The 12,073-nt window shown below is 52.0% G+C and overlaps 5 protein-coding genes across 5 annotated transcripts; 2 read left to right on the top strand and 3 right to left on the bottom strand.

The window, feature by feature from the left end:
* The first annotated feature begins 18 nt into the window (after positions 1-18).
* CCT4 (Subunit of the cytosolic chaperonin Cct ring complex) lies at positions 19-1,947 on the top strand. The gene is made up of 4 exons (XM_018276763.2): positions 19-131; positions 182-233; positions 284-1,746; positions 1,804-1,947. Exons 1-4 carry the CDS (start codon positions 84-86, stop codon positions 1,837-1,839), a joined length of 1,599 nt encoding a protein of 532 aa, XP_018128864.1. The 5' UTR covers positions 19-83; the 3' UTR covers positions 1,840-1,947.
* A 126-nt stretch (positions 1,948-2,073) lies between these two features.
* Positions 2,074-4,845, bottom strand: VE01_07327 (uncharacterized protein). The gene is made up of 4 exons (XM_018276762.2): positions 4,745-4,845; positions 3,386-4,688; positions 2,589-3,331; positions 2,074-2,507 (listed from the first exon to the last, which is right to left on the bottom strand). Exons 2-4 carry the CDS (start codon positions 4,378-4,380, stop codon positions 2,296-2,298), a joined length of 1,950 nt encoding a protein of 649 aa, XP_018128857.1. The 5' UTR covers positions 4,381-4,688; positions 4,745-4,845; the 3' UTR covers positions 2,074-2,295.
* Positions 4,846-4,953: 108 nt separating this feature from the next.
* VE01_07326 (uncharacterized protein) lies at positions 4,954-8,798 on the bottom strand. The gene is made up of 4 exons (XM_059463874.1): positions 8,568-8,798; positions 8,022-8,311; positions 5,839-7,820; positions 4,954-5,788 (listed from the first exon to the last, which is right to left on the bottom strand). The coding sequence occupies exons 2-4, from the start codon at positions 8,158-8,160 to the stop codon at positions 5,246-5,248; spliced, it is 2,664 nt and encodes an 887-aa protein (XP_059319562.1). The 5' UTR covers positions 8,161-8,311; positions 8,568-8,798; the 3' UTR covers positions 4,954-5,245.
* Positions 8,799-8,838: 40 nt separating this feature from the next.
* VE01_07325 (uncharacterized protein) lies at positions 8,839-10,236 on the top strand. Its single transcript, XM_018276760.2, has 3 exons — positions 8,839-9,095; positions 9,382-9,498; positions 9,554-10,236. Exons 2-3 carry the CDS (start codon positions 9,387-9,389, stop codon positions 10,048-10,050), a joined length of 609 nt encoding a protein of 202 aa, XP_018128855.1. The 5' UTR covers positions 8,839-9,095; positions 9,382-9,386; the 3' UTR covers positions 10,051-10,236.
* Positions 10,222-11,862, bottom strand: ARG13 (Amino-acid transporter arg-13). Its single transcript, XM_018276759.2, has 2 exons — positions 11,440-11,862; positions 10,222-11,373 (listed from the first exon to the last, which is right to left on the bottom strand). Exons 1-2 carry the CDS (start codon positions 11,566-11,568, stop codon positions 10,474-10,476), a joined length of 1,029 nt encoding a protein of 342 aa, XP_018128856.1. The 5' UTR covers positions 11,569-11,862; the 3' UTR covers positions 10,222-10,473.
* Positions 11,863-12,073: the final 211 nt, after the last annotated feature.

Here is a 12,073-nt window from a genome sequence, read left to right as displayed (position 1 = left end):
CTAAACGCGATGTTTTATAGAACAGTCCACCATTATCCTGTCGACTTGTGATAACCCCTTATACCCTCACATAGACATACAAGATGGCACTCGCAGCGTCCCAGGCTAATTCTAGCAACAATGCCTTCAAGGTACGCTCCATGCATGGTGTATGCTTGTTCAATACTAATTATATATGCAGGACAAGGAGAAGCCTATGGCTGTGCGCACCGCCAACATTGTCGCCGCCAGAGGTACGCTGCACACTTTTTAGGGCCCCGAAGTTATGCTGACTATATATAAGCTGTCGCCGATGCCGTCAGGACGTCCCTTGGACCAAGGGGTATGGATAAGATGATTCAGACGGGGAAGGGGGAGACGATTATCACAAACGACGGAAACACAATGTTGAAGAGCATGTCGGTTATGCATCCATCGGCGAAGATGCTGGTCGACCTTTCATCGGCACAGGATGTTGAGGCTGGAGATGGAACGACATCTGTGGTTGTTATCTGCGGAAGCTTGTTGGGAGCGGCCGACAAGTTACTCGGAAAGGGCATCCACCCCTCAGTGATCGCTGAATCTTTCCAGAGAGCCGCAAAGGCATCAGTTCAGATCTTAACGAACATGTCACATCCAGTTTCCCTCAACGACACAACTACCCTCCTCCAAGCCGCAACAACATCCCTGTCCTCCAAAATCGTTTCACAACACTCCAACCTCCTTGCCCCGATGGCGGTGAACGCTGTGACCAAGACCATCGATATCAAAACCGCAGATAACGTTGACTTGAAGAACATCAGAGTTGTCAAGAAGGTCGGCGGCACTATCGAGGACAGCGAGATGGTTGAGGGCCTGGTCCTTACCCAGGGTGTTCTCAAGAGCGGCGGTGGCCCAATCAGAATGGAGAAGGCACGGATAGGTCTAATCCAGTTCCAGCTGAGCCCTCCCAAGCCAGATATGGAGAACCAGATCGTCGTCAACGACTACAGGCAGATGGATAAGATTCTGAAGGAAGAGCGCACATACCTCCTGAACATGGTCAAGAAGATCAAGAAGGCGAAGTGCAACGTTCTTTTCATCCAAAAATCCATCCTCCGCGACGCCGTCAACGACCTCGCCCTCCACTTCCTCGCCAAGCTCAACATCCTCGCCATCAAGGACATCGAGCGCGACGAGGTCGAGTTCATCTGCAAATCCACCGGCTGCAAGCCAATCGCCGACATCGACTCCTTCACCGAGGACAAGCTCGGCTACGCGGAGCTGATCGAGGAGGCCCAGAACTCCGGCTCCAAGATCGTAAAGGTCACCGGCACCAAGAGCGCCGGCAAGACCGTCTCCATCATCTGCCGCGGCGCCAACTCCCTGATTCTCGACGAGGCCGAGCGCAGTCTGCACGACGCCCTGTGCGTCATCCGCTGCTTAGTCAAGAAGAAGGCTCTTATTGCCGGTGGTGGCGCCCCAGAGATCGAGATCGCGACCCAGCTGGCGAAGCAGGCGCGCCAGCTCACAGGCACCGAGGCCATCTGCTGGAAGGCGTTTGCGGATGCCATGGAGGTCATCCCCACAACTCTTGCGGAGAACGCGGGGTTGAATAGCATCAAGGTCGTGACGGAGCTGAGACACAAGCATGCCAATGGAGAGGTCAACGCGGGAGTCAGCATCAAGTCTGGTGGTGTGAAGAACGACATCGGTGACGAGAACGTGCTCCAGCCGTTGTTGGTGAGCACGAGCGCCATCGAGTTGGCGTCCGAGACTGTAAAAATGGTAAGTTTATTTGATTCCACGCCTGCTGCTCCTATCCTTTGCTAACCCCCTTACCAGATCCTAAGAATCGATGATATTGCATTAAGCAGGTAAAATGGAGATACAAGCTAAACTGTATTATATCATATTATGAATAGAAATCAGTCAAAGGCTGTGTAGCCCATGATATAAATATTTTAATGAATAATATGGTCTGTTGTGATTTATGATATCGTCTGAAATTAAATCTTAGCGCGCCCCGACGACTTCCAATGCAACCTTTCTTACAGCATTTATTAGATAAGCTAGCAATACAGACTAGGCATAGATATATTATGGAGTAATGAGGTCTGTCTTTGTCCATAGTAACTATAAAGTTAAGTTTATATCATAGAAGCGGTTTTGAATGCTTTTTTAAAAATGTTCCAAGACCAGTGCTATGCCCAAGCCATTGGCGCCTCTAGCTAGGGAGAGGTTTAGATATAGTTATGACCCATTTACTGTTACAGTCTTGTCGAAGCAACGAAGAAATATCGTGTCCCATATATCTCCCCTTTTTGCCCCAAAAAATCAAATACTCCACCGTGCCCCAAACCACTCGACGCCCCCGCTAGCTCTACACGCAACCTCCCCCGCCTCGATGAACGCATTCGGTCCCGACAGATAAACCCACGTTTTCCTCTCTTCCTCCCTCACGTCCGCCAGGGTCTTCACAACATCTAGCCTCGGCCTTCCGTTGCCAGTGAGGTGGACTTGCACTTCCAGGTTTGAGATTCCATGGTCTACTCATACTCGTTAGCAACGCCAGGCAGACAGGCGCAGCCCGACGAGAAACGGGCCGTAAGGGTGTGAGTGGTTCTTACCTATCAAAGCGGGCAAGGCAATGTAATCAGCCTCTCGCACACTCCACACCACCACGCAACGCTCCCACATTCTCCGGCCACCAACCGGTACCGGCACAGGCTCTTGCACCGCGCTACAAGTTCCCGGCACGCACATATCCGTCTCTGCGGCATTCTCAGCATCCCTTGTCTTCTGTGCGGCAAAGGCACTGATGATTGCTAGCGCACCACTGATACCCGTTCCAGCGACAATGCAGACGACGGTGTGGTAGCGTGCGGGGTCCGCGGGGGTGAAGTATGGGCCTTCGGCGCGGATACCAAGAGCGGCATGGGCTGTATTAATCCAAGCTCTTGGGGAGGTGAGCATGGTGAAAGGCCCCTCTGGGTCGGGGATAGCTGCATCACGATGTAGTGGGGAATCTGTAGTGAGGGCTGCTTTATCAGCCAAGCTAGCTAGTCTATCCGTCCATTCAGCTGGCGAGGCAGTTCTCGTACGCCTGAGATATCTGAGGAGCGTGAATCTATTGTCAAGTGTCGAGGGCTCGGGGGTTTGGGTTGTCCTGCCCTGCTTGCGGAAGAGGAAGCAAATAAGGAAGTCATCTTCGGATAGCGGCGTAGCGGCGTTCTGCGACGCTAGATGCGTAATAGTTGTGAAAGGATGGAGTTGCCGCATTGAGGAGCCCGAGTGGTAGAGGTAGAAGTGAGCGAGTGGAGAGGTGCAAGCGCAGCCATCGAGGCGGTGGCGGGGAAGGAGGAGCGTGAGGCTAGATGTTGTTAGCTTAGGTGCTCTAGATCCGCATACTGTGAGAGTATCATACCAATACCAGCCGTTCCCAACAGTCGTGATCTTGCCGTCTAATCTCCTTCGCAACTCGTATAGGCGCATCCCCCAATCCAGCACCCACATTAGAAGTCCAGGTGCAGCGCAATAGAAGATCGTGCTCGCATGGAGACAGATGATTATCACCCCCGGTATAATTAGCAGGTGCGTATAGTAAAACAGATCGAAGTGCTTCCTCCTCACTACCGGCACCGTCGTCACAGCAATGAGCGTCATAATCGCCGTAGTTAAAACCCCCGAGAAAATGAGCGATGCCCTCCACACTCCTAGCGCACTTGTATTCCCTGGCCACGTTTCATGGTATAGATATGTTGGATTGAGCACCGGGAACACCATCCTCAGCTGCGCCGACAGAGCATTGAAGGTCGGCACCCACGACACATACAGAAATCCGTGGATCATGACAAGTCCGAACAGAGTGTACGCAGTCGCCATATGGAACATCAGTGTCGTCGATACAGACAGCGAGAAGAAGGACGCGAGTGCGCTATGCCGTGAGATAGGGACAAGCACCATCCCCAGCGTGACATCGCACAGGTGTCCTAAGAGAGCAATAGCAGCGAGTGTGCCATTCCCCTTCTCAATGCCACCCTCATGGCCCCGGGCAACGAAGTAGTCACGCAGCCGCCACCACCACACCCCGATGAGCGCGCCATACAACACCACGACCCAGACTCCCACCAACAACCCGCTAAGAGCGACGTACTTCTCCAACCCAGGAACCGGAAGCCGTAGGAATCGGCGCAGCTCTGGCGAGAACGCACGCACGGCTAGGAAGGTGACGAAGAGGGAGAGCCAAGAGTACCAGACTGCGACGTGGAGGCGGGCTTGTAGGGGAAAGAGCCACTCGCCGCAGGTAGCAGCGTAGCAGTGATGGTTGGAACGGAAGGTGAGGGAGATGGAGAGAGCGAAGGCGACGACGAGAGAGGCGGCGAGGGGGTACAGGCATGTTCGCGGCGTAATGCGGGTCATCGTACTTTAGGTGCGACGGCGAGGTGAGCGAACCCCCTATTCGCGACGGGGGAGGAAGGCTTGGGTATATCAGACATAGTGGAAGTTCTGGGTGCGAACGGGACGGTGGGTGTTTGTAGATTCTGCTGCTCTGGCTCCTTATCCACCTAGGCTGTCTTAACGTCGAGAAGACATTTTGTTTCGAGCAGCCTCGTGCGGGTATCCCTCGATTGCGTACCCTAGGGAATTTGGACGGGTCGATGTCGTTCCGGGGTTGTCGATCGCCCGGAACGACATCGACCCGTCAAAACCTTATTAGAACGAAATGTCTAGTGCCCCGTCATACAATTAGTCTGTGCCTAATGAGAAAGGATAGCTGACTTACTCGATGTGACCGCCCAATAAATTGATAAGTCGTATTGCTACTAAATTGTGTGTAATCGGTCTTACCCCCATACCTTGCCTTGCCACTGAGGTCATTAATTGTTTGTTGAGTCAATATAATCGAGAACACAAATCAACACAATATTAAAGGGCAACTAGAATTAAAACAAGAGAATCTAAGCATCCAAGAAATATAAAAACCAAGATGTTATAATGCAAAGTATGCCCTGTATTGCCACCTGAGAAAACTATATGCTATCTTACAACGAGCTTTTGCGAGCTACCTCAATTCCCAATATCATATCCCAGTCCCCCACCCGTGCAAAAAAATCGCCAGCAATACCCCATAATCGCAAAGCTGTAGCCCTGAGCAGCCCAACCAGAGCCGCGACCCGACAGAGCCCGCAAGCTTCTACTATGCCATGCAATTTGATACGTCCTGAACCCTGCCCGCATATAACCCTATTCGTTCCACTCCAGAAAAAAAGCAAGCACTCAGAAACTAGTAATTCAACTCCCCGCCCGCCCCGCCAGCAACCGCATCGAGATCCTCGTAGCTCTTCAGACTCCTCCCAGCTACCGCCTCTCTCGGCGGCGGGGCCGCGCCACCCGCTCCTCCATCGCCCCATCTCCCCGCACCAGTCGCGCCAGGCCTGCCATTTCGTCCACCGGGGGGACTGAGCCTGCCACTTTCATTGGCCCATCTCCTGTCTGCAGGGCGTCTATCATATGGTCCAGTACGTGGGTTGCCGAAGCGTCCGCCGCCGCGGCGGATGGGACCTCCGCTACGGTCGTCGCCGCCGGGTGCCCATCCAAGAGGTGCTTGGACGGAGTGGCCGGCGAACAAGGCTGGGAATTGGCCTGGTGGGCCGAAGCTGCCTAGTGGAGGGATTCCGTTCATACCGAAGGAATTTAGGTTGAAGCCGCGGGGTGTGCCTGCTGGCTGGTGGCCGTTGGCGGGTGGGAAGTGGCCGTTGCTGTTCGCGTCGGAACGGGACGGAGCGATGTGTGCTGGATCAGAGACGTAGGTATTAACTAGCTCAAACTGGGGTATTGTTAGTAAAAGCACGGGTGCTGAGTTGGGTGTAGACTTACTTCTTTCTTAATACCTTCAAGCCACTCCGGATGTCTCTTCTCCACGTGCTTCTTCCAGAAATGTTCTTCCTTGAAGAGCTTCGTGCACTCCGGAACATGACAGCGGTATTTATGCTCATCCTCCTGTTTCACATGCTTGGCCATCTCTTCCTCCACTGCCTCTTCCACTGGTCTTCCGCCAAGCTTGCGAACATCGATGTTCTCTGGCTCAATTATTTGCAAGATCTTCTCCTCGAAAGTCTTTACCCAATTGAACGCACGCTGAAGCTGCTGCTCCGTCTTCGATGCAGTGCTATTGCGGTTGAACTTTCTGTCCGTCTCTGGCGAACCAGGAGCCTCGCCCTCCTCTGCATCACTCTTCTTCCTGTCAGGAAGGGGCTCGCCGTTGGCGCTAGCCCGTGCCGCAGCCTTGGCCGAGGTAGTCAACGTATTTCTTGGGCGACGAAGATGGCCACCCGGACACTTGCGAGTCAGTTCGTGAATAGAATCACTCTCGAAAACGCAGAAGAAGCAGAAGTTGAAGACTCGTCGCAAGTATTCAACCATCAGATCAAGTTGTTTCTTCTTCACCAGCAGCTCATCATCGTCAACTTCATCATCGACGGCGCCTTCGTCTTCCTCATCTTCCTCGCCTTCTTCAACATCGGCCATAGCCTCGTCGCTGTTGCGTTCAGCCTTAGCTTTTTTCGGCGCAGGTAACGCAGGCTTGATGAGTCCTTGGCTCTTGAGTTCGTCAACCTTCTCTTCAATCTTGAGAACGGCATTGAAATCTGATCCAAAGTCCTCTTCATATTTGTTGATCAGCTTTGAAGCGAGGTCAAGGTCCTTCTCGATGCGCTCAGGAGCTGAGAACAGGTCCCAAAGAGCCTTTTTCCTTGGCATCAAAGGTGGCACGTGGACGCCGACATGGCAGGTGAAGTCCCCGCGCACTTCATCCTTAACTTGTTTGCCATTGATGGCCTCCAAAGCCTTGTCGGCTACAGACACCGGGGCAGCCGGCTGTTCTGGAGCCTCGCCATCCTCTTCGTTTGCCTCGGGACGATATGAGGGGGCAGAGGCATCTGATCCGGGATTCAGCATAACCCAGCCTATCCGATGATATCGCTTGCTTGGGTTGGGGTCGCTCAAACTGAGCCATTTGAAACCTCCTTCGCCCTCGCCAAGGTGCTCTTTGCAGAATGAAACAACGTTATCACGATTGACATGAGGAGCGATCGTTTTGATGAGTAGTGTCGGTAGGAAAGCATCTTCGTCTCTTATATCACTTCCTTTCGAAGGTAGGAGATCCCCAACTCCAAGGACCTCGTTCGTAGCTGTAGTTTCGCCCTCTTCTTTCTCGATAAGCGCGCCCGAGCTATTAATTTCGCCCTTTGGAATGCCCTCCAGCGAATATTCATCAAACATTCCTGCATCCAAGTCCCGCTCCCATCGAGTATAATTTAGGCGGCGAAAGTCGTTGAGCCTCGCCTTCAATGGCTCTCTAACCTCGGCCATGTACCTCTCTTGAAACCATTGCTCGTTTTTGTGCTCCTGAACAAACGTTTTCGCCATCTTTGCCTGGAGGTCTTCTTTATAAGCGTCGTATGCGACCTGTATGCGTGCCTTTTCCTTGTCGCGATCTTCCTGAGACTCCCGTTGACCACGAACTCTCTCTGGCTCTCGCCTCCTTCCCGTCTTTTGTCGCTCTTTCTCCTCCTTGATCTTTTCATTCGTCCTCCACCATTCTCCAAAGTATGAAAACCCCACTTGAAATTGTAGTTTCGATGGATCAGCCAGTGGGTTCACTGTGATAGGAGCACTGCCAGAATCCTGGCCTGGAATGTATCGGTCGATATGGGCAGGCCCTGGCGATGGCCTGCGTCGCTCATCTCGATCTCTGGGTCCGCCATAATCGTCGCGAGGTAGCCGAGGGCCAGGTTCGTATCGGTCGACTGCTAATGGCGAACGGGTGCGGTTTCGTGGCCTACGTTGGCGGTCGGCACCTGCAAGGGGGGTGATAAGTAAGTGACATTCAAAGTAGTACCAAAACGTGGCCGCAATGATGAACATGAGCATGACTCCAGATTTGAGGAAGTGTGAAGTGAATGTAAACTCAAAGAGCCAGACTTCGAAGGGCAATGACACCGCGGAGTCATGCCGGAGACCAAACAGGCCACAAAGCGCAAGTATAATAAATCACATACCAGGGGATCTGCCACGATAGAAAGAATCCGGGCGTTCTGGGCGGTCGCTTGGCCGCGCATCATCCCGACTAGTCCAGGTATCCCTCTCCGTCGGCGATCGTGTGAGGGGAGGTTCCCTGCTGTATTGGTAGCTCGCCATTTCCGAGGTTCAACTGTTGTCTTTGCTTGGTATACAGAATCGGAAATAAGTCGTGGCGGCTTTGTTGTCTTTGTAGCTACAAAGAGCTCGCGTTGCTTCGTGTCAAGTTATACCCAGTGATTGTGATGAGATTGTGACACCGAAGGGGCTGCTGTTTGTCGACATGATTGACTGTCAGAGGATTGCTTCAAAAGTATAGGATAAGGTAGAGGTGCGCAAATAATGTGAAAACAAGGGAGGTGCAAGTGAAGTATGAAGAGTGCTATCTAATGCCGATGATTGAAGGCAGCGGAGGTGTGTGCATGTGAGGTGTTGAGATGGAGGAGGAGCGAAAGCCAGTATGTAGGTATTAAGAAACAGGAAGGTATTGAATGCAAGAATTGGTGCGAGGGAAGGATGTAACCAACAAGAGATTGAATAGTACGAAGCAGCTTCAGCGCGCAAAATGAAGCTCCTCGATTGAATTGGGAGGCGGAATAAGAGGCGGGTAGAATGTATGTGAGGAGGGTGGACTTGGGAAGATCGAAATGCGGAGAAGATGAGGCGCGCGAGAGCTTGTACAGTAGTCGGCGTTGTGACTTGGGGGGCGCTAAGGGTCGGATACGGCAAGCTATTGGATACAGTGGTGTCAATGGTGGTGCTTGGGTGCTGCAAATGGTCCCCAGCACGGCGTGAAGACGCGAAGACCGCCACGGCGACCACCACAAGGAATACCACCACTGCAACGCTGCTTTAGCATATTTTAGCATATGGCAGCCATGGTAACCTTCGGACCATTCCTCGCCCCGTTGTGTCATGACAGCCCACAATCAACGTGAGACCAAGTTCCATTCCATACTAGCCAACCCATCTATTCTCTTCACACTTCGTTGCTTATTATTTCCTCAAAACTGCTTATCCATTCAAGAGTCACTCAATTGCGTGAATCAAACTAGGTGAGTTTTCCATTTCAATTCATACTCACAGCGCCTGTCACGTCAATGGTGCATATGAGTGTCCATGGGGACGAGCTTCACGATAAGAGCCTATGACGTAGGGCGAACGCTTCAATCGCCCCAGTATGAACAATGGTTCTGAAGCCACTTTGGAACTCAGTGTTTACCTTCAGTGTCTATTCTGGGCAGCTGCTGTTTTATTATCTTTCATCAAGCCTCTTTCTATTCTAGACCACGCTGTCAAAAAGCCACCAAAGGGATTCAAAACTGATAATTCATCCCTCAGCAACGATGACCACCTACATACCCTCACTCACGATCCCCTCGGGGATCCTCCTCAACCCCGCCACCTCCATTCTCCTCCCCGTGGCTCTAGGAACCGCCGTTGGATTCTCATCTCGACGTACGTGCCACCCCCTTCCCCCTTCTCAGCCCCCCAAACTAACCCCCCAACACAGCCCGCGAGAACCAAAAGAACTACATGGCCCTCAAGCAGCCCCCCTGCCGCCCACCCCCCGAGATCTTCGGTCCCCTCTGGACCCTCTTCTACGGCCTCATGGGCTACGGCGCCTTCCGCGCCTGCAACGCTGGTCTCTCCCCCCTGCGCTCCCCCAACGTCATCCAAGCAACCAAGCACGGAGCAACGCTGTACACGATCCAGCTTGGTCTGAACCTCCTCTGGATGCCGCTGTTCTTCGTGGCCAAGCGCCCAATCGAAGCTACTGTTGATATCCTCGCGCTCACGGGGACGGTGGGGTATATGACGTATCTCTGGGGCAAGGTTGATGCGGTGGCGGGGTGGTGTATGGTTCCGTATTTGGGGTGGTTGTGCTATGCGAGTTATTTGAGTACTGCGGTTGGGTATTTGAATAACTGGGATTTGTCGGATAAGACAGTTGATTCTCCGCCGTCGTCGAAGCCGGGACACACGAAGTTTGTTGATGAGAAGCCTTAGGATGGATGTATGTTACCGGCGGATGTGATACGGGAGGGAAAGGGAAGGGAAGGGGCGGATTAATTGGAAATTGAACTATTTGTGATATTTAGGGGAAACAAGATGTATCGTTAGTATAAGTCAATGGCTTTCTTCCAGTCATTACTGTAGGTTTAGTTGGAAAACAAATGTAAAGTTATCACTCTTAAAAAGTATCTTGTTTCGTGCTACTCATCAATCTATCGAAAAGAAGCCCAAAACGCCGCCCATATGTCTGCCGCTTTATTCAACCCTCCCCTCTATACCAATAATATCTTCCTGCAACCTCATGTACCAGTTCAGCGTCGTCCAAGTGCCCATATATATACACTTCGAAAGCTCATCAAAGACGACCCATCATCTAACAACAATGCAGCCTCTATCCCCAAACGCCATTCTCTAAGCTCAAGAGAAATGCAGCTCCCTCTTCAAACCATCGTATATGATAAAAATAAACGCTGATGCAGGTGCCGATCTAAAAACAGTGATCCCACAACCACGATACATCCCCTTGAGGCCCGCCTGCTTCCAAAGCGCCTTTCCTTCCGCCCAGAAGCTTGGTTGCTTCTCAGCCCCATTAACTGCCGATGTCTGCATCCGCGACTTCACCGTATCAGCGGGGAAGAACAGGAAATTATATGACATTCCCGCCGACGCACCAGCCACCGCTTGCTGCCATAGTGGCAACGGAGGGTGGACAGAACCGTGTACGTGTGGATCCACGGTGCCTCTCTTCTTCTCGTTGTATTTGCGGAACAGCATCGAGACAGTCTCTTTACTCCCGAACCACGCTGCGCAGCCTCCAGTCTCACGAATCAACGTCCCCATTTGCCCGTGCCAGAAGCCCATGAGGCCTTGGTGACGAAACACGTTGCGGATGATGGAGGAGACAGTTTGGTGTTTTGTGATTAAACCATCGGGGCCGGTGGCGGTCGGTACTTGCATCTTGCATTTGACGAGCTCGACGGGAGTGAGGACGAGGGAGGTGACTGCTCCTGCCATACCTCCTGTGCAGAACAATGCCGAGAGAGGTAGGGGGGAATCTGAATTGTATAATCCGGAGGCGAATAGTAGTTTCTGTGCTGCTTGTTCGGAGACGAAAAGGCTGCTGTTCTCCAATGCTGCGCCGACTAGCGGAGCACTGATCCCTCGGTATAGACCGGCCATGCCTTCCTGGCGCCAGGACTGCCTGAAGCAATCGAGTGGCCCTGCATATCGGAGAGGTTTGGTATCGGGTTGTGACTGTAGCCGAACCTTCACGGTGTCGAATGGGTACTCGATGAATTTTCCTGCGATGCCTGCAATCTTGCATAGAGTCAGCCTTTGAACAATGCATAAAAGAGAAGGAATGGGGAACAATAGAACACTTACAGAGCCAAATAAGACATCTTCAACAGCATCCATGAGTGCACTCGCCCCGTTGATCTGGAGTCTGGGGGCTTGCTCCAAGACCATGCTCTTCGGTGACTCAGCACCAGTCTGGCGGTCTGTGGCGTCCATTGCAAGTGACTTGGAGCAGAAGATGCTCCCGCAATTAGTAAATTGCGTCTTTAAATTTGTAAACCGAAAGAGCGTGTGGCGGTTGTTATCGAGTTACCATTTTGAAGGGAGAGGGGCGGTCAGAAACAGTAAGATTGGGGTCGGTGAGATGAAGTGCGGGGCAAACACGTTCCCTTGTGACAGTGCTGCTGGGTTTAGGGCTTATCTTGATCAGGTATATACGAGAGATTTTTGTATGAGATAATTTGGTGGTAAATAATGGCGCAAAGTCCTTGTGTTACACTTGCTGTGTTTGCGCGCAAATAGATAAAAACTTAGTGTCTCTATCGGATCTGACTGTTATCGGCACGGGAGCGCTACCCTTAAACTGCATGGTTGATCTGATTTGTGATGCTTTATCTGATTTGTGATTCTTTATCAGATCATCAGATTATATTCTCGGTGTGGGGAAAAACTATAGTGCGGATAATTTATGCTTCCCGAATCTTTTATCCACCAAATCGAT

The sequence above is a fragment of the Pseudogymnoascus verrucosus genome (assembly GCF_001662655.1).
Source record: "Pseudogymnoascus verrucosus strain UAMH 10579 unplaced genomic scaffold scaffold_33, whole genome shotgun sequence".
NCBI classification, from domain to species: Eukaryota; Fungi; Ascomycota; class Leotiomycetes; order Thelebolales; family Thelebolaceae; genus Pseudogymnoascus; species Pseudogymnoascus verrucosus.
This window is presented reverse-complemented; position numbering and strand designations above follow the sequence as displayed.

What these genes read in the sequence shown, in the direction of transcription:
- CCT4 (XM_018276763.2), top strand. Translation starts at nt 84, where the DNA reads ATGGCACTCGCAGCGTCCCAGGCTAATTCTAGCAACAATGCCTTCAAG. An exon ending in CAACATTGTCGCCGCCAGAG is followed by an intron (nt 234 to 283) that starts GTACGCTGCACA and finishes ACTATATATAAG; the next exon opens with CTGTCGCCGATGCCGTCAGG. An exon ending in CGTCCGAGACTGTAAAAATG is followed by an intron (nt 1,747 to 1,803) that starts GTAAGTTTATTT and finishes CCCCCTTACCAG; the next exon opens with ATCCTAAGAATCGATGATAT.
- VE01_07327 (XM_018276762.2), bottom strand. Translation starts at nt 4,380, where the DNA reads ATGACCCGCATTACGCCGCGAACATGCCTGTACCCCCTCGCCGCCTCT. An exon ending in GTTGGGAACGGCTGGTATTG is followed by an intron (nt 3,332 to 3,385) that starts GTATGATACTCT and finishes AACAACATCTAG; the next exon opens with CCTCACGCTCCTCCTTCCCC. An exon ending in TGCCTTGCCCGCTTTGATAG is followed by an intron (nt 2,508 to 2,588) that starts GTAAGAACCACT and finishes GAGTATGAGTAG; the next exon opens with ACCATGGAATCTCAAACCTG.
- VE01_07326 (XM_059463874.1), bottom strand. Translation starts at nt 8,160, where the DNA reads ATGGCGAGCTACCAATACAGCAGGGAACCTCCCCTCACACGATCGCCG. An exon ending in CTATCGTGGCAGATCCCCTG is followed by an intron (nt 7,821 to 8,021) that starts GTATGTGATTTA and finishes CCCCCCTTGCAG; the next exon opens with GTGCCGACCGCCAACGTAGG. An exon ending in TTGAAGGTATTAAGAAAGAA is followed by an intron (nt 5,789 to 5,838) that starts GTAAGTCTACAC and finishes ACAATACCCCAG; the next exon opens with TTTGAGCTAGTTAATACCTA.
- VE01_07325 (XM_018276760.2), top strand. Translation starts at nt 9,387, where the DNA reads ATGACCACCTACATACCCTCACTCACGATCCCCTCGGGGATCCTCCTC. An exon ending in CGTTGGATTCTCATCTCGAC is followed by an intron (nt 9,499 to 9,553) that starts GTACGTGCCACC and finishes CCCCCAACACAG; the next exon opens with CCCGCGAGAACCAAAAGAAC.
- ARG13 (XM_018276759.2), bottom strand. Translation starts at nt 11,568, where the DNA reads ATGGACGCCACAGACCGCCAGACTGGTGCTGAGTCACCGAAGAGCATG. An exon ending in AAGATGTCTTATTTGGCTCT is followed by an intron (nt 11,374 to 11,439) that starts GTAAGTGTTCTA and finishes ACTCTATGCAAG; the next exon opens with ATTGCAGGCATCGCAGGAAA.